Here is a 27,213-nt window from a genome sequence, read left to right on the forward strand (position 1 = left end):
ATTGCTTCTTTGGCCTCGTCGGCTCCTCGGTGCTAGTCTGGCTATTGTTGTGTGTCTTTCGGGGCAACCCTGACCTATCAGCAGGCGGTGATTTCTGGATATTTTAACCGTTTTGCTGAGCTCTTACCCCGCCATATTAAGCAGCCTTTGTCAGCTGGCGGTGCGTCCTCGTTTGAACGGAATATAAAGGATCCCAGCGGAGGACTTTGGGGCTGGTGAAGTAGTTAATCGGTATGGGACAGACGGAAGACTGAGATTCCACGTTAAGAGACTTGTTTTGTATCGGCCCTGTTTCCACTTTCTTTTTGGATTGTCGACGTGAAATTAGAAGAATAGATAAAACAAAAAACCAAAAACGTGGAGGAGGAAAAGAAAAGACCACAGGACGCATGTAGCCGAAGTACAACACTGCAAAGGTCTCTTTTCAAGGTAAGGAGTCCTCGCCAACAAAAAAAAAAAAGTCACATTTTGTCTTGGAAGTGAGTGAGCAGGGCCTTGTGGTGCTGTGACACTTGGAGAAAAGTTGAGGAAACGGTTCGGCAGAGTTTGTTTCGGTGTGTTACATTGTTACAAAAAGTCTGCGTCGTTGTTCCCTCCTGAACGAGGACTCGAGGAATCGGGATTATTTGCCTGTATGAGTCGATTGGAGAGGAAAACAATGAGGGGGAAAAGACTCCTAAAACCGTCCTGGAACAAGGCGTGTGGGGTGCTGCTTTCTTTATAACCCTTTTATAGCCCTGAAATATACACACACTTTATGTAACTGGTGTAGCCTCAGTTTTCAAATTTTGTGTTTGAGTTCCTTTCACGTAAAGTTTAACCACCAACTCTGCCTCACCCAGTCTCTGTCTCTCTCCCCACACACACACACACACACACACACACACAAACACACAATCAGCTGCTGTAGGCCTCAGCTGTTATAGGCCTTTATTACAGGACACACTGTGTCACAACAGAGCTTTCCCCCAAAAAGGGACAAAACTTGCGTAAATGTACTCCTTTGCAGTAGTTTCAAAGTAGGTTCTTTCATGCTTTTATTGTGGCGGTTACAACTGTACTTCCCCAGATTTACACACTCCCCAAACTTTGTGTGTGTGTGTAAGAAGATATAAAGTGCAGGAATGCTGCTGTAGTGTTGTGTTTGATGGAAGTGTGTCCTCATATCCACTGTCCCTTGGTTGTGTGTCTGTTGGTGTGCTTATATACTCCGGTGCCACAGTAATCCTCCTCCACGGTAATCCCTCTGTTAGTACAGACCCAGTTGGCCGAACAGTCGTGTCTCCATCCATCCCTCCCTCCCTCCCTCCCTCACACACACAGACACAGACACACACATACACAGCTGGAATGGAGAGGGCTGTTGGCAGAGGAGTGAGGAGCCCTAACAGGTGGTGTTGGCCGGGGTTCAGGGACTCGGGTTTAACTGGAGACATGAGGGATCCTCGCATACTCCTCGAGTGTCCTCATGGCATGAATGAGACTCCGCAGTATCATTACAGCTTGCTGATTAGAAGCTTCAGAAGATTAATGCCACGGCGGCGAGGGGCAAAATCAGAACGCAGCACACTCGCATGTTACCAAACTGAATAAATATTTGGATTTGTGGCGACTTCAAGAAAATCCTCGGATTTCAAATATCCACAGTCAGCAATTCGGGCACAGAGAACAAGAAGAGCCTTTTCTGTTTTATAGCTTGAAGATGGCTCTTTCTTTTCTCTCAGCCTCACTCTAGCCATTGACAGTCACAGCAGGTGGCCTCAATGGCATGAATGGATTCGGAAGGAAGTCCCCCCCGCATCCCACCCCCTTATACTCACTATGATTGGCAGAGATGGCAGGCTGCCCTGAAGATAAGACCGAGCTCTGCCTCAGAGAGTGTGCCAGGGAAATTACTGTGTTACGGTTCAGTAATGGTTTGCAGCCCCGGGTACCTTCTCCGCTCTCTGTGATTGTGGCCAGTGTTTACGGAACAAATCTGTCAACTGGGCTTTCAGGCTTCTAGGATTCATCTCTCGTAGCTTTAGCAAGTTCGACATGTACGCTTCACATGCTGCTGTTTGCCTAAGCCATGTTAAAAAGCCCTCTAATGCAGATGCTCAACAGGAACCTAATGTTCTTTCCTGTAGTGCTGAAACGATCAATGGAAAACAAATCAATAACACTGTGGTGATCGATAAACCATTTAAGTCATTTCTCAAGCAAAAATGCCAAACGTGCAGTTTTTAGTGTTTTCATGCCTTTCACTAAAAGGGCTTAGTGTCATTTCACAAGCTTGGATGCTAGTGCTGATACAAGACCTAAGTTGCAATACTGATAGCTAAAACATGCTTTTATATTCATATAACTGCCCTCGGTCTGATAATCTGACCTTCCCTGCTGACTAACTGTAACAGCATGGTTCTTTTTCACCCCTGTGCGGCAGTGATGCAGTATGGCACTATGGTACCGAGCTACATCACAGCTAGGTATGATCCCGGTACAACAGACTCTACCTGACCGCACCCAGCTGTGATGCTCAATGTGGTTAGAGGTTCAACAGACTTGGCGGGCATTGAAACTGGAAATATCCCTGTATTTAAAAAATGTAAGGGGCTGGGTTGGTGGCGTGTTGCTTCAGGTACCAATGGGATAGTGATGCAAGAAATCCAGTTGCAGAAACAGATGAATGCATTTGAAAAAAAGAGGCTCATTGAGACACGATTTTCCAGCTCTGTAAACATAACACTCTTAATTGTTTTATCTTTCATTGGAAAGATTGCAAGGTAAACATTATAGCATTTATTTGATTGGTCGGGTGAGGTCTCATTGCGCTTCAGCAAAAGTTACGCCATGTTCAACTTTCTTTTTTTTTTTTTTTTTTTTTACCGACGACCCAGTGTTGTTTTGGCAGGGCCTCCTTGCATTGGCACTCCTGCTGTGCTGGGTCCTCCGTCAAAATAAAAGTGCATTTTTGCAGTGGTGCTGCCAGTTGAGCCAGCAATTGAGACCATAAACTCATTAGGAAAGTATTTGCTGAAGCAATATATCAAATGAGAAGTAGGGTCATGTCTCTTATAAGACTCAAATGCTAGGGGATTTATTTTTGTCGCCCCTGTTGGCCATTAGAAAGAATACAAACACTTAGCTTCAGGTCACATATTTGGAGGCTCTGTCCACTAATTATATCCTGCCAATGCTTGAACGCCTTATTTCTACTGTTTGCCTTGTGATCATTGCTAAAAAACATAAAATGGTTGCCGCTATGGTAACATTTCAGAGTTGTAAAATCCTGTATGAGGGTATTACAAAACATTATGCAGTGTCTGACAAGCTGTAAAATACTTTAATCTAGAATCCTGTCAAAATCTGTCAACATTTTGATTTAAAACAAGAAGTATCTGATCAGAGAGTAACTAAAAAAAGACCTTCACTGCCAGCTTTCTGTCAAGTTTGATACACATCCCTATGCACTAAAGTCTTAACTGGACATTTATGTACTGTAGTTACTGAATGTACAGCCTGGACGAGTGTGTCACTTTTTTCCAGCAGCAAAGGTTACACAAGGCAGTAGCTCAAAGGTCGGAGGGCCTGTCCCTGTACACTCCTGTGTTGCATCTTATCTGATTAGTCAGAACTTTAACGAGAGTTAAGAGCTGTGTCATGCTTGATCTCACTGAGTACATAACACACACTTCATGCTAGTTTAAGAGATCCCATTTAAACACGCATTTGCTATCAACCGTTCCTTTCGGAGCGGATACAAAGCTTGGCCAGCATCAAAGCGAAGTATAAAAGGACTCTGATACACGAAGATTGGCTCATGCTGCTCTATGATGTTTTCCCCACTTTTCACTGATAGTGTCACTTTTCAGTTTTGCACACCAACCAGGTGTCAATTGCAGTGCAGGCCTGTAAAGGTCTTTGAAAGTGTAACTGTATAACTAGGTTAAACAAATAAACTTGACTCTAACACAGATGTAACACATGTGAGTTGGCCCTTACACACTCTGGTATAAACTGACCTCAGTATAAGTGGGTGTTAATGCCAGACTGTAAGGTTCAGAAAGGAAAGGTGTAATGTTAGGTTAAGGTTACATTTGGCCTGTATACTTGCAGTGCTGGGATTTTCTTCCTCCTGAACGTTGCCTGCGTGCCAGCTACAGCAAAAGCTCCCCTCCTGCATTGTTGTATTCAGCCCTGTGGGAAGCAGCAGCCTGTGTCTGCTTAATCTGACACGGCATCACTGGCAGTCTGGAGCACAGCTTCACATGTCACATGTCCTTGGATGGGGTTCTGGCTCCAGCATATATTTGAACACATACCACTGCCCTTTGTGTGCTCAAGTACAGTATGGCTGAGAGTAAAGTTACTCACAAATATGCGTGGAAGCATGTGCATGAACTTTTGTCAAATTCAGTGCAGCTTGATTAAAGTTTCCAAATACAGCATGTCTCCTGTGTGGTAAAGTAAATGTGAGCAACTCATGCGAAGGGAGGGTTTAACTACAATTTTGTTAAGCGCTATCGCATGCTAATATGCAATTTGCATTTGTTCATTTAAGTGGGATTCATGAACATATCCCTGTGTGAGCGAAAGGCTGTATTTACTGTGTTCTCTCCAGCCGGCAAAAGAATAGCACTGTTCTTCGTGCTAATCTCATTGTGTATATAACAGCCTCATTTAGGAAACCATCTGAGAGAGGATACAATAATCTAACTGTAATTTGATTTGCTGTGAAGTTGATTTGAGCTGTCATTAGTTTGGTAAATCTGTCTCAAAAGAATAAAACACCATTCACTTCACCACAAATATTCTCACTCTTATGTTTCGGTGTAATGTTTTTCATGGAAAGTTTTTTTTTTCCGGGGCTCAAACGTGTCATTTTAGGACGGTTAAATCTGATTTGAAATCCTCCGATCTTAGTGGGTAGACCAGGACTGAGGAGGTGACGGTAAAATGGTTTGGATAAAACTGCCTATAAAACACCATATGTTGTATACTACAATGATTTTATTTAGTTTGCTGCAACGATAAAAGTGTCCATTCATTAAATCTGTGGTTGTAAATCTCCCCCTGTCTATAGAGGCATCTGGTTGTTTTGAATATTTAATTTGGGCGCTTGGTTTGATTGATTGTCGGGCCTCTTGGCTCCACCACTGTAAAGCTAGTCTGTGTCCTGATTAGCATTTGTGCTGCTCAATGTTAGCATGTGTATGGGGTTGTATAGTTCAGGGGATTGTGAGTGTGCTGCGCTCTGTGGGGGAGCGCCACAAGGTACTTTCTCTTTGCCCATAACAAAAGGTAGATAGGCACAGACAAAAGAATAAATCGAAAGGCTTTCCCTGTGTTACTTAACAGGCAGAGGTGGCCTTTTCTGTTCTCAGAGAACAATTCACCACAGGAGGTTCAGAAGCTATTTGTTGTTTAAGATATTTTGTTGTTTAAATGAAATGACTTTTTTTTTTTTTTTTTTTCAAAGAATACTTTTGAAGGAATAAGGTAAAAGATGACTTTGGTAATTTGGTGATTTTGGGGTTGGGTGTGGAGCAGATGTTGGGATTGCGTATGAACAGCTGCAAAATCTCAGTCACTGCTGCTAGGCAAACCACTGGAATACATGTAAAAAAATATCAAGGATTGCACAATGAATCAAAATATTATTGCCATAGTTCTATCCATGGTTATATGTTTACGGATACAGATAGTATGCAGAACATTATTGACTGTATCTTTTGAAAGATTTTATTTTTATATATGATATGATGTGATATACCGTATATAGATCTGGATAAATCATATTCATATTATTTCTGGATTTTGATGTAGGTCAGTCATGTCTTTAGTATTTTGTGCCAACAAGGAAGGGATCCAAAGTGAAACTTGTGGGCGTTGAACCAGTTTGACACGCCAGATCATGTGCCAACCCTGTGGGCTCGCTCAGGCTTGTGATCTATTCATGGCCATTTTAGGAGCAAATCCTCCGGGTGCATAATGGCGAAACTATATGAAAATGTTTCCAATCATTAAGGAAAGGGAAGTTTTTAACATCATTCTCTGAGGCACACATCAAAAGATTCTCCTAAACAGAAAGTGAAACCACTAAAAACCGTAATCCTCATCGCTCAAGTTCTTCATCCTGATAGTTGGCTTCATTTTAAAGCAAATATTCCCCCATAGTACTAACATTAACAGACACAATCTGTGTACTTACAGTCATCATGATCACCGGTAGTCTGCTTTCATCAGGATCAGCCCCAGCCTGGAGTATTAGTTTCCAGGACACAGCAGAGGATTTGAAGCATTGATACCCTCTATAAACTACACAGACACTCTTTCACTATGTTTTCTTTCAGGTCAGCCATTAGTTTGCTGTAGCATTAGCTTTAGGGTCAGGCACTAAGCGTTTTGGACATTTGAAAACGTGTAGCGGTTGACATGTGCGACAGGATAAGGTCAAAGGTGGCGGCCATGTTTATGCTGGCTTCTGCTCTTCTGTCAGTGGCTTTCATTATGACATCGTGTGCTCTAGAGGAAGGGAAAACCTAGAGATATTGGACAATACAGTGAGTACCGTGATTTCAAAACACTAGACTTGGGCTGCAACTGACAATGTTATTATCGGTTTTGTGACTGAAAATGTCAAAAATAGTGAAAAAGGCTTATTACTATTTTCTTAAGCCATAAGTGACTTCTTTAAATTGTTTGTTTTGGCTGACCAACATTTAAAAATCGCCAAAATATTGTGTCCCCACAATTGAGCATCTGGAACTAAGGAATGTTTGGTATTTAAAAACTTCGACTTAAATTAGAGTTGAGTATTAAAAGATTTTGCTTTTCTGTGAGGCTGCTAGCCTTGTTTTCTTGCCTTTATTTATTCCTGTTACTAAAATAAGAATGAACACCTTTAAAATCTCATTGCTTTATCTCGTCTATTTCGGTCCTCTTGTGAATTCAACAAAAGCTGGGATGCGTTGAGCAGTGAAGAATATTCGTCACTGGTGTCAGGTGATTGTTGTTGTAGTTTTAAGATTAATTCCTGGGTTTGCCAGGTTTATTCTTCATTTCCTTTACATGCAGCATTGTATGTGACACTTCTCCCTGGTGCTCACTTTAATCTTACGTGCATGTATGTTCCCTGACACCTGTGTGGACATCTGCAAAAAACGACATGCAAATGTGCATTTCAGGCTTCAGTGACACACAAACACTCACTTACTGCACCTGATATACTTAAGTAGACCAATGTAAAACAATGTGTTCTCAAGATAAGGCTAGAACTGAGAAATTTCAACTATAATATTGTCATTTTACATCAACTACATTGCTATTTCAAAGTGTTTTAAGTGTTCTCTGTCTACAGACAGGTTCCTCGTTCATTGCATGTTAACCAGCTTTAACAAATTGCCAGGACAAGTAGTGCTGCCATGCTCGCACAGATCGCATGCTGTCATCACCAGCTGTTATTGGCTATCCTGTCTGTGGTAACAATCCTGTGGAGGTTGTCTGGTTTCCGGAGAGGCCATAATTTGTCTAAGTGGACCTGTTAGCTGACCAAAGTACATCATTTTAATATGATGCTCCGATTGTACTCTGATTGTTCGGAATCTGATCTCATCTTCATCCACTTCGCCTACAGTTTGTATCCGGCATGCAGGCAGAGTGTAGCAGATTAGCATACAAGATGTTGCCTATCAGAGTTAAATGCAAAAAATACTATTGGTGGTTGACTATGTGAACGACAAAGAATGAAAACCTGATTTGATTTTGATTAAGAACCCGATTTCTTGCATTTTAAACAATGAAACGATGACTGTTCTGTGCACCATCATCATCATCATCATCTGCCTCTCAAATTTTCCTCCCTGCTCTTTAAATATTTCTGTTTCTTTCATAGCAATTCATCTCCATCTATCCTTCTCCCCCCATCTTTCATCCCCCACACTCTGTTTTTGCTGCCTCAGCGTTGGCTTTCAGTCAATACTGTTTATTCATGGGAAGAAGTCCATACACCATCCATCTGAAATACGTTCATCCATAGATTGATTGACCCTCATTAGGTTCGGTTGTAGCGCTACGGTTAACAAGCCAAGCCCACACTTTCAGTTGAGACTAAATGAATAGTTTTTTCCACCAGAGGATTTAGTCTTTGATCCAGTTTGATAGAACAAAGAACTGCCAAATCAATACATCCATTACAAATTGAGTGGTGCATGAGCTTATTTCACCAAACAGTAAATAAAATAAAGAATAAAGCTCAAAAATATAAGTAAGACTAGAACCCTAACAATGGAAGTTGTATTTTGTTTTTTAAGTAATCCTTTTAGTAGCCTTTGATTGTGTTACCATGGACACAAAGATTCTGTTATTTAATCAGGGCTTAACAATGAAACACATTTATGTCAACATCACGATTTGATTTTCAAATGAAGATCTACAGTTTTAATTATAGCTTAAACCATTAATGTCCTGGCAAGCTGTAAAAAGTTACATACCGACCATCAATATTGTGGCCGTAAAAACAGCCAGTTATTATTATTATTATTATTATAGCTAATTAATGTTTACTCTGTGAGCTCTATGAAACATCCCTCTGTATCATTTTGATGTCAGGGAAAAATACAATAAAAAGTAAGCTGTGTCATTTTGCTGTTCTATAAGATTAAGAGTCAGTCTAGTTGATGGGATCGCGTCATTTTCTAAAAGGTTAGCAGTTGGTGAACAGTAACCTCCCAGACAAACTGCACATCATATTGTTGTTTTTAAGCTCATCCCTTCAAAAGCACTGAATCGGTACCTCTGGCATTCAGGCTTGTGAAGCTAACGTTAGCTCTGCTTTGAAGACACCAGTGCAGACAAACACTTTGACAAAGTCCCTCGCACACTGACCATAAAGAACATCAAAAAGCACTCAAAAATATTTTTACTGACAGGCTGGACACGGAGCCCACGTGAGCAGTGCGTGGCAGCTGCCTCGCTGAGCTGCTGCGGTGTCCACACACAGAGAGACATTCTGCTGCTGCTGCCAGCCCTGTCTCGACGCTGAGTTTGTCTTTGATAAATACAACACAATAAAAGCTTTGTTGTTTGTTAGCACTAAAACTGAAATGGATACCGGAGGTGTTAAAAAAATCTATCCATTAAATATGTAGTGAAAGGGGTGCATGTTGCTGTTATAATGTCGATATTATGAACAGATCCTATTCTTGCGGGAACTGTGTCTGGCTAGTGGGGAAAAATAGGTGAGACCTCCACTTCCCAGTGAAGTGTTGCTGCAGCCGCTCGTCTGCTCTGACTTACTAACATGGGCGCTGAACTAAAAGGCAAGACGTTCCTCGATGCACGCGCTCTGCTGACATGGGCAGTGTTTCCAGAGCTTTAGGCAGAATAAAATGCAAGTGTCCACACACAGGTGTAGTCAACTTAAATTACAAATTTAATAAAAGGAGTTGCTTTGCCTTATAATGTCGTCCGAGGACATTAAACAGTGTCCGTCCGTGTGATGAAATCAAGCACCGAACAACAGACAAAGCATTCAAATGCACTCAAACATAATCCAATGTTTGTACGAGTAATGTGCACGTTTAACTCATGACGATAAGTTAAAAATAAAGCCAATAATCAAAACATCAGATGTGTTGTTTACTATTCACAGAAACCTGCATTAGTAGACAGATTAAAGCTTTTTTAAGCAGACACACTGGAGTGTAAAAGCTCTATACAGTGTCCTTTTACATTTCTTACCTTTTGTCTTGGCTTTGTTGCCCTTGAAAGCAGCACACACCTCTGTTACTCCGTTACAAACCAGTCCAAATGTCCAGTCACTGATGGACATTTGGAGCCATGTTGTTACATTTTACAAATGTCTATGAGTCACTGACAGCGGTTCAGTCCTGGAGTTGAGTGTTCAGTGGTAGCTTGTTTTATTGTGTACAGTTGGAAACACAGAAACATGAACAGAACTACTCGATGAAGCGGCCAAGACGATGCTATCGACTGCTGTCATGACAACAAACTTAAACACCCATAATGCATTTATCTGTTGTGAGGACCTCCCAATCACTTCACAAGACATTAAACCTAATTCAGATGATTTTTTCTTATCTTTCTGTTTATGTGAAGTAATTTGGTCCTCAAAATACAACACACACACACACACACATACACAGTTTCATATATCAGTAAGCTCAGGAGGGGAGAGCTATGACTCTTAACACCAAAGGGCTTTTTGCCCCTCACAAATCTGTGTCAGTGATAGTGAGATCACAGGGGGAGAGCTGAAATGGCCAAAGGCTGTAATAGGATCTAGTTTTGAGCTCGGCTGGCTCGACAGGCTTTTGTTGGAACTTGTGAAGTCATATGAGGTCATTTGTTGGCTTGCAGTCTTGGTTTTATGTATGGTAGAGTTATGCCAAGACCCCCCAAAGAGCTGCAGGCTAGTATGAACAATTTCATAATGACTTCTCTCCATTCTGTGACACAAGCTCAGCCCCACGAGAAAAGCATGAGCTCAAGCCTCGTAGGTTCTGTTGCTAATTTAGACACGAAACACTGCTTTGAGTTTTTGTTTATGTGCAAATGTTGAAATCTCCCCTGAGGACTCATTGACAGCCTTTAAAGGCTGAGACTCCCATTATGATATCTTGGATAATTATGCTCTCATATAAAGTCTTTTACCTTCATTTCTAAGAAACAAGATATAATTTGTGTTCTTAAAGGATTTTGTAGGCATAGCAGCACCGCTCTACTTGTTGTCTACCTGTTGTTCAGTGTGTTGAAGTCATTGTTAAAGACTAAAGAAATCTGCAAAATAATATGTATAAATATGTCGATCAAAATAGTGTGGGAAGTCTTTTAGCTTCAGCCATCTTTGCAACAGGCATCATTTGCTTTTTATATTCAGATTGTTGATGTCATGTTGGTAATTTATAACTACATTATATATTTTTAGAGTGTCATCTACAGTGCTAAATTAAGCCCAGTTCTTCTATCCATCAACATGAGAGTGTCGTGTCAGTTTCTTTCTCAATATTAAGTTAGCACCTCATTGTTTCCCATTCACATATATTTCTGTTGGGTTAATAAAAAACCCAAAACTTGTGTTCAAGTTACATTTTAAGTCATGAACCGCTGACCTACTGCAGCAAGAATGTTTGATAGACAGTAGAAACTACAAAGAGCTTATAAATGCAACCAAATTCATCATTACTCATATATTCCTTTTCTTTCCCCTCCCTGCAGGCTTGACGATGGGCTGCGTCAGGAGTAAAGAGGACAAGGGCCCGGCGCTGAAGTACCGACCCGATAACTCAAATGCCACGCCGATCAACTCCCACCTGGGCCATTATGGGCCTGACCCCACCCTGATGGGTCATTCACCAGCTATGAAGACACACAACAACAGCTACAACAGTCACGCCGCCGCCCTCACGCCCTTTGGTGGGGCGACTTCGGTCATGACGCCCTTTGGCGGGGCCTCCACCTCCTTCACCTCAGTGGCCGTGAGCAGCCCCTTCCCCGGTATCATCACAGGTCAGTTTGTGGAGGATTTAAGTTTTAAGGGAGAACCATGGGACAAGGGAATCTGCATATTTAGGGGGGAAAACGTCCTTGAAAGTTTCTCAACATGAATGAAATCTTCTTTATTATTCAAATAAATTCATATAACTTTGGGTCCCCAAGCACTCTCAGAGAAGAAACAGAAATGTAAAAGCCGTGCTGCGTTTTAATAAGGTATAAATTGACTTTTCTAATGAGCAAAACGTGATACAACCTAATACTTCTGAAGCATTTTCTCAACTTTTTTCTAACGTTTCATTTTGCTGTCATTACGTGTGAATCAGTGCACAACTTTAGAATAAACTCTGTTGAACATTTGTTATGCGCAGGGCGTTATGAGTAGCAGATGTTATGCAAATTAGACATTTGAAATGAGTCAGCCAAAACTTCAAGGCCAAAGACAAGCCCAAAATAGGTCTGTAATATGGGAAGCAATGCAGCAGGCATGGCATCTCCGGAGCTAAAGAAAACAATCGCATACACTGAATTCAATAGATATAGTCATGCACAATAAAGTTTATTTTTTCAACAAGAGTTTTTTTTACGTTAATTAGGGATTTGTTGGTAATGAAATGACTCTTGACATGAAAAATATTCACGCAGTTTTGCGCATACACACACACACACACACACACACACACACACACACACACACACACACACATCCCTCAGTCCCTGTCTCGCCCTCTCAAGGAGGATAATCTGGCCTGAGGGGCTGCTGTAGATCTAATCCTGCCTGTTCAATTTCCCCCTCAAGATAAACCCATCAGAGTCCTGTTGTCTCTCTGCACTCTGTCACTTCACACCATGGACAAATCAACTCTTGTTATTGATTAGAAGAGATTAAGTGACAGTCAGTTTGATTTACTGACTCAAGGTGATACGGCCAAGTTTGAGAACTGTGAAAGGGAATACTCTCTTTTCCATGTTTCCCTTTAAAATAAATCAACGTTAATAGAGCCGGTTGTATTTTTAGTCAAGGCTCTGGGTTGGCAGGAAGTGGCAAATTTCAAAAGAGAAGGGATATTTTAAGAAAACAGAAAGTATTCTGTGATACAGTCTTAAATTGTTTATCAGTTTATCAATTAACATAAGACCCTGACTCAAGTATGAGATATTATAAAGGGACAAAGTAGGTTAATCAAAAATGATTTTGTTGTCGTTATTTGAAGGTCGAAGGTTGCTGGTGCTAATTTAATTTGTTGTACAACATTTCGAGATAGTTAAAAAAACAGCTTGATTAACGCTGGGTTTCTCTTGCTTTCAGGTGGTGTAACATTTTTTGTAGCGCTGTATGACTACGAAGCGAGGACGTCAGATGACCTGTCATTCAAAAAAGGGGATCGTTTCCAGATCATCAACAACACGTTAGTGCATTTGCTTTTTACCCCGACAAACTCCTGCTGCGTGTGTGTGTGTGCGCTTAATCCCTCATTGTATTCAGGTCTGATATTAAGGCTGAAATCTGTCTGGGTTAATGGGGTCCTCTAATGGGCCATCTGTTCAGTCCGCATCGCTTTTGAGATCATACCTCCAGTTTAACGTGTTACATTTGGGTTACAGTGTAAAACATACTGCTCTTCCTTCACTTAGTGAAGTACAAGCAGTGCACATAATAAATAGATGAATTTATTACTAACATTTACATAACCTCTATTCACCAAGACATCAACAATGCTCTGAAAATATGCCTGAAGGTCAAACTCATTAGAATATTATTGAATCAAAACCGTTTCTAATTTTCTTAAATTTCCTTCTTTTAAGAGAATAATGTTGTGAACAATCTATCTAAATAAATAAAACAAGTTAGTCCAAAAATCAAATCCCTGGATTTTCTTTAATACTGTACAGTACTACCCGCTCCTCTCTACCTACTGCAGCAGCACAGACTTTGTCCCAGGTGTGCACAGGTGTGAAAATGGGCAGAGCTCCAAGTGCTCTGCAAATCCATCACAGCGTCCATTATGGGCCTGACCCCACCCTGATGGTTCATTCACCAGCTATGAAGACACACTCTGCAAATCCATCACACGCGTCCTCAGGCTCAGTCCATGAACACGTTGCGTTCGCAGTGATGAAAATGCCATCTGCGTTCAGAGGAGAGGTGGGAGGAGGACAGATTTGCTCAGTTTGGTAAAAATGCCAGTGGACAGATTTTTCCTCCATCCCAGTTTTAATTTAAATTTAAACATTCACAGCTGTGCACATATATATGTGCCAGTTGATATAGGTTATATATGTGTGTGCGTGTGGAGCGTGTGTCAACAATTATGTGTATCTACGAGTATGTGTTACCTATGAATTGTTGTATGTTTAAATGTATATGAATGCAGTGTTTTATTATATATAGCTTTCTATACAGCTTTTAAACTTTTGAATGTCTTTGAAAACATCTTGCATACATCAGGAGCTTTAAGTTGATATAAAATACCTAATCAATCTTCTGCAGAACTTTTACTTTTGATAGATTTTGCAGATGATACTTTTGTGCTAGAATGCAGTACTTCTACTAATAGTGCTTTTACATTGTGATATTGGTACTTTTACTTGAGTAAAGGCTCTAAATAATTCTTCCACCACTGAATGACACAGCTTAAAAACCACTCTCCACCCCATATGATGAATCGGATAACTGACGTGATTGAATGACGCACAATATGACCTTGTTCCTTTTCTATGTTTGCATACTTTTATACCTGCAGTCTTCTTTTCTGAGTAGGTGTATTTTTCATTCATGGTTTTATGTCTGCATTGTGCGCGCGTGCGTGCGTGTCTGTCTGATTTTTAATCTTTACTTCTCTCTTCAGGGAAGGCGACTGGTGGGAGGCTCGCTCCATCAACACCGGACACAAAGGTTACATCCCCAGTAACTATGTGGCTCCAGCTGACTCCATACAGGCTGAAGAGTAAGAGCTTGTTACCGTCTCCAACATCCTCCATCGTTTCAATTTTATATTCTCCCTATCATTCCTTTCGGGTTTCTGATTAAGACGACATGACGCGCCTGGGCGGTCACACATTGTGACTAACTCATCGTGTGCCAACATGGGGGAGAACTGAAACAATGAAGTCCTGTATTGTCACTGAGAGCTGGTGGCATTCCTGTTGCTGCTCATCCAGTGTGACAGAAACGTTAAAGCAGTTTTGGCCTGGTTTCTCATTGGCTGACGGCCATTTTACTCCTACTAGATGTTTAAGCAACTCATTAAATAAAAAGGAAACCCGGGTAAACCACCCAGTTAAGTTTGCCTTTAGTCTCAAAAAGTGATTGACGGCGTTGAGGATTTTTGGGCCCTTCTCAATTTAGTCTTGAAGAAAATACGCCTGTGAGGTAAAACAATTCAACATGATTGAACTTGTAAGGATGTCCTGAAATAGACTGCTGTGCTCTTTTAAAAGGGAGAAGAAGAAAAGCTAGATTTTAAGATTGTTTACAGCCGTGAGCTCATGTTTTACTTATTTATTTATAGCAATAGGAAGGAACCTTTTTTTAAGGTGCTCTAATATGTAATGGAACAAGCTAAAGACGTAATGCTTGGAGCTAAGTTAATAAAGAGCTATAATTATAGTGGTGTGGTTGAAATAACTTTGACTAAAAGGAGATTTTAAGCTATAACGTTTGTCTAACTTTGAAGATAACAACGTATAAATTCCAGATGTTTAATCAAATATGTTTTATTTTCCTGTTCATCAGTTTTTGAACTTTACATTGTAGACACGATTTATAAGTTATAAAGCCAGAGTATCACCAGTGCCACGGTTTTTATTGCAACAATGAGGAAATTCTACTTGTGGTGAAAGATATCACGCTGAGAGCTCCTCCTATCATCTGACTGTCTGACGTTCTCTCTTTTGGCAGATGGTACTTTGGTAAAATGGGCCGCAAAGATGCTGAGCGTCTTTTATTGCTTCCAGGGAACCAGCGGGGCACTTTCTTGGCACGAGAGAGTGAGACAACCAAAGGTATGAGGATTTAATAGCAAGTCAGTAATAATAATGCTGCTGTTTTAATATATAAAGCAAATTATGAAAGCTTATTTTCTTTTCTTGTGCAAGCTATTGCAGCCAAATGATAATTTGTATGGACAAAACTTTCATTTTTAATGTAGGTTTAAATGTGTTATGTAAAAAGTCTGAGATGCTTGGCAGATTTGAGAGTTTCTGTTACTGGGAAGCACAATCTAATTACATTTCTGTGCATTTTAAAGGTGCTTACTCTCTTTCTATCCGGGACTGGGACGAGGTGAAGGGAGACAACGTCAAACACTACAAAATCCGTAAGCTGGACAACGGTGGTTATTACATCACCACTCGGGCCCAGTTTGAGAATCTACAGAAGCTGGTGAAACACTACACAGGTATGCAGCCTGCAGACAAATTGTTGTTTACAACTGGACAGCTGGTTTTACTTGGAGCAAGTTGTTTTTTAATCTTTTTGATTCATGTTTGGAGTTATCTGGACAAGCAATGTTTATTATAGTCATTTCTACTTTTGGTGGTTGTGCTTTTGCAATACAAGTAGTCTCTACTGTTGTTTTATTTGATTTTTTTAGCCAATGAACTCAGTGCTTGCAGTAGAAAATGCATTATTCAGCTGCAGATCTGCTGCTGGGATATGTTTTGAATATGTTTTCCAGAGCTTTTTTTTTTTTCTTCTGTCTTGATCCTCAAGCGGTGCTTTCACTGACACAGTCACGGATCAGTAATCATGACAAAGTCCCAAAAACGCGAAACCAAGTGAGACTTGAGCCAAAAAGAGCCGTGAATATAAAAATGTCCCAAAAAAATAGTCTTAAGCCTGCTGTAATCTGCACAGTATTGATAAGCAGGCAGCTGTTCCTAAAAATCCCCAGCGATCTGTCACAAGAAAGCGTCTGAATGATGTAAACACAGGCAGGAAGAACTGCTTATTGAAAACTTTGCAAGAATACAAAGTCTTTAACACTTGATTTTAGACCTTGTGTTGTTGACCTGCTTGCTTCCACATAATTCATGTAATTCACTATATGCAGTTCCTTTTATAATTGATGACTGGTAAATTCAAAGCTGTGCACTACTTTATATTCCTATATGTGTAGCTTTGAAACACCAGACAGAAGTCAATAATGAATGGGCATTCATGCAGAAAAGGTTTGTAACATCTTAGCTATTCATTGGCTTGAATGTAACAGGCGGGTTCTTCACTGTTTCTCCCTTTTCTGTGTGCAGAATTCAAATGGGACATTTCACATGATGGTTAGTGCTGCTGCTGTCAGGGCTCTTGCTGTGTCTGAAAAGACTTCTGTAGCACAAACAGCTCCTTGATCTCTTTGCTTTCTTACTGAAATTGAAATTACATTGAGTTCAGCACAGTTCACGTCGTTATGGTGAAAGTACCCGAATATTTTATTATGAAAAATAAAACCCTATTCTGTGAGGAGTGACTGGAAATGTTGGATCATCATTTCTGTGCATTTGCTTAGTTGTGGTTTGATCGTAGTCTGCTGCCTGCGTCCTGTAGCAAACATGATATTTTATTTATCACATATTTACAGTCCACTTACTGTAGCATGGCTCTGCTTACTCCTTGGATTGTGTATGTACTTAACACTACTCAGTGATTGGGTTTTTGTTGAACAGACTGGTGGTGTGAATTAGCAGGATGATCACTTACTTGGCCTTCTTCTGTTTCTCCCCCCCCTTGTGTGTCCAGAGCATGCAGATGGTCTGTGCCACAGGCTGACAACTGTGTGTCCCACAGTGAAGCCTCAGACTCAGGGACTAGCTAAGGATGCCTGGGAAATCCCGAGGGAGTCCCTCCGACTGGAGGTGAAACTGGGCCAAGGCTGCTTTGGAGAAGTCTGGATGGGTAAGACACCATTACTGCTGTACTCGAGCACATGCTGTATGCTTCTGGAACATTCTTACATGCACATCTGCCATCCATATTGTCTTGTAAAGTGCTTTTGTAGAACGGACTTTGGGACTATAGGACCTCTCCTAACAGATATATCTACCATTATATCGCAGCTAAATTCATTGGCACAGTCTCTGGAAACAGTACTACTACTACTTGCACTTTTGGTAGATAACTGGATAATATTACAATGCAGCTAACTGAAGGGATGGCACATTATGTACCATTCACTCCTGTGTAATGGCTGAATGTAAACCAGGCTGCATCTTTGTCCATTTATACTCCAGCAGAGCAAGTTTAGACCAAATTGGATGAGAGTCGTAATATGATCTATATATTTTGGGCAGTTCTTTTTGGACAATTATTTTCATCAGCGATTTAATCTGCAGATTTTTTTCTTGATTGATCGACTAACCAACTAACTAACTAACTAACTAACTAACTAACTATAGTCCAGAAAATAGCCAAAAATATCCCTTACAATTTCCAAAGGTTGACATAATCATGTTGCTATTTTCTCTGGACAACAATCTAAAACCCAAAGATATTCAGACCTCATACAGAAACCAGCAAATATTCACGTTGGAGAAACAGGAACTAATTCATCTTGGCATTATTTCTTAAAAACAAATTATAATCCAGTTAGTTGTGGATATATTTTCGGTTGATTGATTAATTGATTAATTGACTCATCATTTCAGCTGGAGAAACCGCTCATTGGGGGCTGTTCCATTGAAATCGGATGATTTTGCTGATTTTGCTGAGTTATTTTATTTAGGCCACAGAAACAGAAAACAGAGTAAAATCCAGCATGAAGAGGATGCAGGTTGAATTTATGTATTAATGTGAAATCTGTCAGTACATTGAAAGCCAGATGTTGCTGAAATTTGTGCCTTAGTAGCATTAGATAGCAGCTGTGGGATGTTGACTAGTTTCAGGATCTGGGATTAGTCCATGTACTGACGTCGACCACACACAAATGCATAAAAACCCAGTGTTGATGTTCGATGCTGACGCTGATCACGAATTAGGAAAGAATATAAACATCTCCATGGACACATCCGTATAGGGCCATTAGTATGTACATATAGAAACAACACATCCTCCATACATTATTTATAACTAATGTAAATTTAATGTAAAACAACCCAGAAGCAGTCAATGCATATATAGTGAGGTTGTTTAAAAAATGATTCATATTAGCTTAAAGCTGACTGGGACTAACCTCAGTAAAGAGCTCGTCTTGCTGCCACACTGGCCCACATACTGATGTAAATGCTGATTACTGATTGCTGTTGGTTTACGCACGCACACACACACACACACACACACACACACACACACACACACACACACACACACACACACACACAGCTCCGTAATCACAGGTCACCTCCTACGCTTTAGTTCTCGGGCCTGCATGTGAGACGGGGGCCTTTCAGTGAACACGACTCTCTTCTTTCATCACTCAGTCTTTCATTAAGTCTGGCCTGCAGCAAGCCTCGACCTGCAAACCTCCGCTGTGCAATCCCAGGAATCCCTCTCTGTCCCTCCTTGATGGTTTATTTTTCTGCTCAGCTTCTTACTGAGAATCCCTTCCTTGCTTGTCCAATATTTAGTTTTGTAAATATCACATTGTGCCTACATTGCTCTCCTGTGTCCTCGCCACCTCACCGTATAATTATTTGATATTATCATTGTCCTACTTTGTCCTTCAGCTTGTGTGTAGTTTGTTCGGAGTGATTCATTCATGAAGGTCAGCCTTATGACGGAAGCAGTGGAGCTCATTGTATGTAAGCAGGGCGTGAGTAAGTGGCTCTCAACCAGGAAGTGGCTGATTATTTAAGCTGTCATGTTCTTTCTCTCTCGAGCTGCTCTTTACACATGGGAACACAGCCAGAGATCACTGACATGGCGGTTGATTTTAGGATCGGACTTTCATCCACTTAGTAGGGGTCATAAAGTATTTATATATTATTATATATTGAACCTTCAGTGTTTTTGTATTACAGTATGTGTGATAAATTGGAAAAACATCTCAAATGAATTGTTCCATCAGTAATGCCTTTCAAGCTGCACCAGTGCAACATTGGTTTGGGGGTTATTATTTCAAACATGAGTGATCATTTTGTTTCTGTGGTTGTTGTTTTTCTTCAGGCACATGGAACGGCACTACTAAGGTGGCTATTAAGACCCTGAAGCCGGGTACCATGTCCCCAGAGGCCTTCCTGCAGGAGGCTCAGATAATGAAGAAACTTCGACATGACAAACTGGTGCCTCTCTATGCTGTCGTGTCTGAGGAGCCCATCTACATTGTAACAGAATTTATGGGCAAAGGTAAGAAAGGATGGACACACCCGCTTCTTTTAATTCACCTGCAAATTCTTCCTAAAGGCCCATGTTTTTCAACATACAGATGAGCACATAGCATATCGAAGTATAGGAAAGAAGGAAGTCGACTGAAGTTCTGACTGACTTGCTCAACTGTTATTGGAGCACAGAGCAGAAAAGGGGCAGGGCTTAGGACGTGTCAATTCACCGCAGCTCGATACATAAGATGCCGTTTATTAGTGCTAGTTATTTATTTATATCCTCAGCAGTTCTGCAACCTTAGGAAAGTCTTCTGATTTCATTTGAACTACATTTCAGCCTCACGCAGTTTTTAACATCTGTACATAATCACAGGAAAAGTCTGTAAATGTAGCAATGATCTGTAACTTCTAATAATGTTAATTAGTATGACTGTTGAACTGCATTGAAACTTCTATTAAAAGTAGAAAAAAAACAATCTGTGTGCTCAGACATAAAACAGAACTAAACTTAAAGAAGAAAACCTCTTATGATCTTTGCAGTCATGTTGCCTTTAAGTGGTTTTGGTTATTTTAGAGTTTTCTGATGCTGAACACTGGAGCGTTGCTGTATTTATTTTTGTATTTTGTTTATACGCTGCCCAGACAGACGTATTGATTCTTGCTTGACCATAGTCTTCTAAACTCTTGACAGGTAGTTTACTGGACTTCCTGAAGGAGGGAGATGGTAAATATCTGAAGCTGCCCCAGCTGGTGGACATGGCTGCACAGGTAGGATCAAAACACAGCATCTGAATACTTATGCAGACACAGAAACTCCCTATGCCTCCTACCTGCCCAGCTGCTGTTTGAACTCTTGTGTGCAGGAATGATTTTCACACATCAGCAATAAAACAAAGAGAGCTGCATGTGGGCAGGTTTCCAGTGTAGGAGTGTGTGAGTCAAATATTCAGTCCTTGTGAATAAGGGTTTCAGTTTGTCCTCCATCTGGCTGTCATAATTATTTAATATCCTACCTGACATCTACCCTCCCCTCTTCCTCCTCCCCGCTGTACGTGTCTCCCCTTGTTCTCTGCCACTTATCTGCCTGTAGCACTAAGCGCTGCTCATCAGAGGCCACTTGAGCCCGTTGGTTCAGTTTCCTACTGTGATCTGCTCTTAATTCGCCTCTCCGCGCTCCCAGGCTTCCTCTTCTCCTCACTCAGCAGTGGGAAAGTGTTTGAGAATGAGATCTAGGCGGGTTGAAACCTCGAGACGCCTCTGGAGGAGTTGACAGCCAGAGTGATGAGATGTTGGATGGTTGTGTTCAAGATTTGTTTAATTGACCCTTCCTAAACGCCCTCCCCTTCAGAACCTAGGTCAACTTTCTCCTTTCTCCCCTGTTTTTTCTTTTTTTGCATCATTGCACTCCTTCCCATCGGAGTCAAATACTAGATCAATGAAGTGTATATTAAAATAACAACTCACTGCATCCCCTCTTAATTAGTGGCATTCACAAGTAATATTGATCTGACTTTGGTTGCATCATGATACCATTTTCTCTTTGTTGACCCGGCTCCCCTCTTTCCCTCCCTGTTCTGTTCAATCCCTTTCTTAGATCGCAGACGGCATGGCCTTCATTGAGAGGATGAACTACATCCACAGGGACCTGAGAGCGGCCAACATCCTGGTGGCGGATAACTTAGTGTGTAAGATCGCTGACTTTGGCCTGGCTCGGCTCATCGAGGACAACGAGTACACCGCCAGACAAGGTGCGTGTTAAGAACTGGAGGCAGCTGGTGCTCAGACACACGCGGGTTTAAATGTCTGTGTTTGTGAGGATTGGTTATCCTTTAATGCACACCATGAACCTTCAGCTCAATTCATCAATTCTTCTCTTACCATGACTACAGCCTAACACTGGTTTTAGAGCTGAAACAAGTAGTCAGTTGATTGATTGATAGTCCTTTGTTTTTCTATTATTCTTCCTCTCAGTTGTTTTTTCTTCATCGTACATGAAAGTAAATGGAATATGTTTGAGTTGTGGACTGTTGGTAAGAAAGAAAAAGCAATATGTCAGCCTAAGGAAATTTAGATTTTTCTATTTACTGACATTTTATAGACCAATAGTCAGAAGATGAATTAATAATGATAATGGTCTGTTATTTGCTGCCCTGCTACAAGGTTTTGTCCCCTTTAGGGGCAACAAGAGCACATGCTGACACAAATTTTATTTCATCACACATTCTGTCTATTTATTGATGAATCAATTAGTCAAATAACATGCAATTAATTGCAAACATGTCAAACATTCTCTCTGATTTCAGAAGTTAATGGTTAGTGGCAACCTTAGTCATACTGATCATTTCCGATTTACTTCCTTTTTTCCAGGTGCTAAATTCCCCATCAAGTGGACGGCCCCTGAAGCTGCTCTGTACGGCCGCTTCACCATCAAATCAGACGTCTGGTCGTTTGGTATACTACTGACTGAACTGGTGACTAAAGGGAGAGTACCATACCCAGGTAGGGGCAAGAGCTACACAGATATGTGCTTATATGTGATTGTCAGTTTATATGGGAGGCTGCCTTTTCTGAGTTTGTCTGAATTCCCAATTATCTTAAATATGAACATGAATGGAGTGCTTTCAAGTTTCCTTCATGGAAAACTGGAATAATTAATACATTTTTGCCTCCACGGGGTTCCTACGCAGTATGGAAAAGTATGGAATTAGATTTTGATAATTTCCAGATGTATAAGTATGGAAAAAAGAAAAGAAAGTATGGAAAAGTACTTGTGTTTCCACACTATTGACCCTATTTTGTTTTCTGAAATATACAATTCAGAATATCTAAAAATGAGTTTAAAAATAAGATAGACGTTTGGAGAGACGCCCTTTTTTTTATAATAATTTGATCGTACAAGCAGTGTTTTCAGGCTGCTGCACTGCCAAATGTTTACTGCTGTGTGAGAGAGTGCGGGCCAGAGTGACTTGATGTCACCAAAAGCAAGGCAAGGAGTTTGGCGTGCGACTGAACGCGCACTCCTACGCAGAGCTGCCTCTATGCCTGAATGTCACAGCCTAGAAAACAGCTCTGCTGCAAGTGTATTATAACAGAACCAAATGTTGACCACTGCGATCACATTAGTTTGAAAGAAAATGTGTCAGTATCTTTTGAATTGCGTATATACATAGCACCAAAAATAATCAAATATTAAGCTTGTCCGAACCTTTATGAGTTATACAGTAAAAGGTAAACAACTATGTTGTCTGTGTAAGAAAACATTTATGAGTGTGTTCATTGTGGTTTCCATGGGCAGTGGATAAACAAGGCTGCATTAACGGTTGGATCTTAAAACCCTTTACTTGCATAATAAACATCATTTGTACGCAAAATACAGTCATCACAGAAGTCTGAAAAGAGTCTGGAAAACGTGTAGGAACCCTGTTTCCAACATGCTGTTCTCTGTCATCTATAATAGTATTGTGTCTCACATGCAGATGAGAATAGAACTGCATGCAGTAGCTGATGTGAGTCAGCACATATGTCTAACTACTTATCAGTGCATGGGAAAGGACCCCTTACTGTCTCATACACATCTCCCTCTTCCTGCCACCTAATTTCTGACCACTGCTGTCTTGGAGCAGTACTGCATTGTGTCTGGTGTTGACAGTGTTCGACTGGCACTGATTACAGAGCATGCCATATGGCCGACTTAACCACCATCTCTTGCAGAGGGCCATCTGGCTCCTGTGGCCTTCTGGTTTCAGTGCAAACTGTTTCGGTCTAATTAATTCACCTCAGAGCTGCAAATTCTGGGGGCTGGACCTCCTCTTTTCCCTTCATCAGAATTGTAGTCTGACTCACCAGACATTTGTGGCTCTTGTCCTGCTGTGCTGCAGTCTTTTTGGGGAGCTCTATTTCTATCTGCTTGCTTGATAGCAGTATGAGGCAGGTATACCAAGACCACGTATGGAGGGCCTGCCTGGGAACACATCATCGCTTTTTCTATTTTAGTTTGCACATATATATTTAGATACATAGATGTATGACAGGCATGTTATTAGAGGTGAGATTTTTAGATGCAAGACATAAATCACACTAACACCCCAGCATCTGACATACCACCGCCACCATATCCTGGTCTCAGCAGTTGCTCCGGGCCCTTCCTCTCTCCCAGTGTGAGATAACCTGATCCCCCACTCTCCCACAGAGTGATGGTGGGGGGATGCGGCTGGGACCATGCCACTGACTGTGTCATAACCTCTTTTAGCTGCAGTCGAGCTCCCCATGGAGCTGTTTCTGCACTGTGTCACAGGGTTCAAGTAGAATCCACGACTCTGGTGCTCTAGTTGGGCAGGAAGTGGCCAGAAGATGTTTGGTTTTTGTTTGAATTTGCTGCAGTTGATGAGTAAGAAACTGGTGATCTCCCATTTAGAGGATTGCAAAATATTACCTTATGTTATGTCTGGAATTTGTAGTGTTTCAACCAGAGATTGCCAGGACATCAGTGTTTTTGTCCTTTTAAGCTTGAAATTGACACAGGAAATAACCTTTCTACCTAGTTGTTGAGTTTTTATGAGCTTATTTATCTTTTATCACAGTGGTTTGCGTGGGCATTTTTATCCTACTGTCAGCTGCATGATGCCAACATTTGTTCTGCTTCAGGATGCAAACTGGGTTGTTTCCTAATCCAAACTTGCACCATTTTTCTTGACAAGAAAACTTTGGAAAAATCCACTTGTCATAGGTTTTCTCAATTAGCTGAAACATAGAAGACACAGATCAATGAATATTGTAACTCCTGTGTGGGAGTATCTCATTTACATTACTTGGCTAATGACAGCATAAAGTTAGCTAGCTAAATGAACACATACAAATACACTTAAAATCCTTGCAAACACATAAATTACCTATGCATAACTTGTTGGCAATTTTGACTGGGGTTAAACTCCAGTCACACTCTACCCATAAAGTCTTACTTATTGACTGTTCATGTTACTGTTTCCTTTTGAAATGTCAATTTACTTCTGTTTTTTAAAGAAAATAACAACATAAAAGCTACAAAACAAGTTACACTATGAACTTACCTATAACCTATTAGGTATGAAACCAAGCATGTATGGAGGTTAAATTACTTATTATTATTGGTCCACATATGAAAGTGTCCTTGAGAAAGACAGCGAACCCTTATTTTTTTAGAGATTTGTTAAGCAAGTTAGGCCACTATGTTGCCTAATAGCTTGCTGCAATCGATGTGCAATCGATGTGCTGTGTGTGTGTCTGTGTGTGTGTCTGTGTGTGTCTGTCTGTGTGTGTGTGTGTGTGTGTGTGTCTGTGTGTGTCTGTGTGTGTCTGTGTGTGTCGGTGTCTGGCCAATTGACAATCATTTTGGATAAAAAATGCTATACAAATGCAGTCCATTTACGTCCTATTTCTTTTTGTTTCTTCCAGGTATGGTTAATCGAGAGGTACTTGAGCAGGTAGAACGAGGTTACCGCATGCCTTGCCCCCAGGGGTGCCCCGAGTCCCTCCATGAGATGATGAGGCATTGCTGGAAGAAGGAGCCAGATGAAAGACCGACCTTTGAATACATCCAGTCCTTTTTGGAAGACTACTTCACAGCCACAGAGCCACAGTACCAGCCAGGGGACAACCTCTAGTCTGGGGGATTTGGGGGTTGAACTGTGGCCTCACACAGAGGTACATCAGTGGAGATCAAAGCCTGGGACAACAGACAACTTCAGTGGGAAAAGCCTTGATGAGGCTGCAGAGAAAGAAGTTTTAATGCTACAAACTAGTCCACAACCACACTGGTATATCTGCAAGTGCAAGAAGAAAATATTTTCCGAAGTAGAGGTTTGTCCCTTGTGTACTCGGGGACCAAATGTTTGGGGGAGTGTCCAACTGTGCAGATTCGTGCTGGTACTTTTAAGCTCTGGGAACCCTGCTAATCAGAATAATCCATATGAACTGGCCACAACACTGTGATCAAAAAGAGAGGGATTTTCTCCTAATTTCAAATAAATGGCAGATGCAGTTTTTTATTTTATTTTACTTTTTAAAAATAATACCCTCCCCCCCTTGTCTCCAATTCTTAAATTTGTATTTTATTTTTTATCGATATTGGGGTCAAGATCTTTCACCTGTACATGAGTTTGGTTTGAATATGTAGGTTGATAAGTGTGTTTTTTTTTAAGTGACCAACAACTGTGGTTGAAAAGTATGTGCCGTGACTGTAAAGCTTTGATGGAGGAGGGTGAGGAGGAGGAGTAAATGAAACAGATGTACTTTATGGATGCAAGAATGTACTGAGAGATCAAAGCAGATGTACATACAGTATGTGCAAAAAGATGTATTTTTAGCAGGTGTGATCAGGTGGGATGAATGCGAACGTGAGAAGTGATTTGTATGATTCTTTTTAACACACTTGAACGGCAAATCACGTCGATTTATCATGTTTTTTTCTTTCTTTTTTATTTAAATGGGGACTTGAAATCATAAAGAGGTATTTTGATAATATACAAGTGCAAAAAAAAACATTTTTCCTGTTTAACATTTTATAAATGTTTTTAAATGGACACTTCAGCTGTGAAAATTAAGTAAGATTGAGTTTGTTTCTGTCTGAAATTAGCATCTTGTCGTTTGTTCTCCGCACATCTCTGATTGCTGTAAAAGACTCTAACATATTTCTTCTTATATTGCACATCTGCAGAGTTTAACATTGCAGTAGATGAGCTATCTCACGGTAGATGGTCCAGGAAACTGTTAGATCTATTAAATTCATCAAATCATCATGTAAATCATACATGCAGCTGTAGTATTTTCTTTCTCTTCTTCTCAGTAAAAAAACACAAACCTGTGACTAACTACGTCTTCAATGTTCTTGGTGTCTGCTGGAGGGAAGGTTTTGTCCAAAGCCAACAACTCGAAACAAATCTCTTTCATTTGTAAATGCAACTATGCAAAGTCGTCTAGTGATGGTTTATGGAACGGAAAGTCTCAAATGGTATCTGCCTGTGTCGAGCCCCCCGTTTGGTTTTCCTGTTTCTGTTCCCAGTTGTAGAGATGATGGATCACTTCTGGAGTGAAGTAACGAGAACCAGACAAACCTAACACCTTGCACACACTGTGATCAGGTCAGGGCTTTAGTGCTTTTTTTAAAAAAAAATTTTAATAGATATTAAGAATACAAAAGTCCAATAACAAGGTACTTCCACTGTCTGTCCAGCGGTATGAGATGGGAAATATGAGAAGCTATAAAGGCAACTTTCTTAATGGGATTCAGTAAGTAAGCTTAAGGATTGGATGAATATGTGAACTTTTTCCCTTTTTCCTTTCTGTGCGTCACTCACAAGAACCTAACATGTTATTGTTTCTAAAGATGGGACTTGAACTAGTGGGGAGATGATAATGAAATTACTGAGACTGGTAACTAATATGATTTTGTACAGTAAAATAAAAGGTTTACTCTGAGGTTTCCTTTAACTC

At 40.7% G+C, this 27,213-nt stretch overlaps 1 protein-coding gene across 1 annotated transcript; it reads left to right on the forward strand.

Moving 5' to 3' along the window:
- Positions 1–27,198, forward strand: yes1 (YES proto-oncogene 1, Src family tyrosine kinase). The gene is made up of 12 exons (XM_051410294.1): positions 1–429; positions 11,221–11,511; positions 12,806–12,905; positions 14,346–14,444; positions 15,398–15,501; positions 15,747–15,896; positions 17,231–17,386; positions 19,592–19,771; positions 20,438–20,514; positions 21,341–21,494; positions 22,114–22,245; positions 25,177–27,198. Exons 2-12 carry the CDS (start codon positions 11,229–11,231, stop codon positions 25,383–25,385), a joined length of 1,644 nt encoding a protein of 547 aa, XP_051266254.1. The 5' UTR covers positions 1–429; positions 11,221–11,228; the 3' UTR covers positions 25,386–27,198.
- The last annotated feature ends 15 nt before the right edge of the window (positions 27,199–27,213 follow it).

Source organism: Dicentrarchus labrax, unplaced genomic scaffold, assembly GCF_905237075.1.
Source record: "Dicentrarchus labrax unplaced genomic scaffold, dlabrax2021, whole genome shotgun sequence".
In the NCBI taxonomy this organism is placed as follows: Eukaryota; Metazoa; Chordata; class Actinopteri; family Moronidae; genus Dicentrarchus; species Dicentrarchus labrax.

Coding starts and splice junctions, on each gene's coding strand:
- yes1 (XM_051410294.1), top strand. CDS start 11,229: ATGGGCTGCGTCAGGAGTAAAGAGGACAAGGGCCCGGCGCTGAAGTAC. Junction 12,906..14,345: donor TTCCAGATCATCAACAACAC/GTTAGTGCATTT, acceptor TTCTCTCTTCAG/GGAAGGCGACTGGTGGGAGG. Junction 21,495..22,113: donor CGAGTACACCGCCAGACAAG/GTGCGTGTTAAG, acceptor CCTTTTTTCCAG/GTGCTAAATTCCCCATCAAG.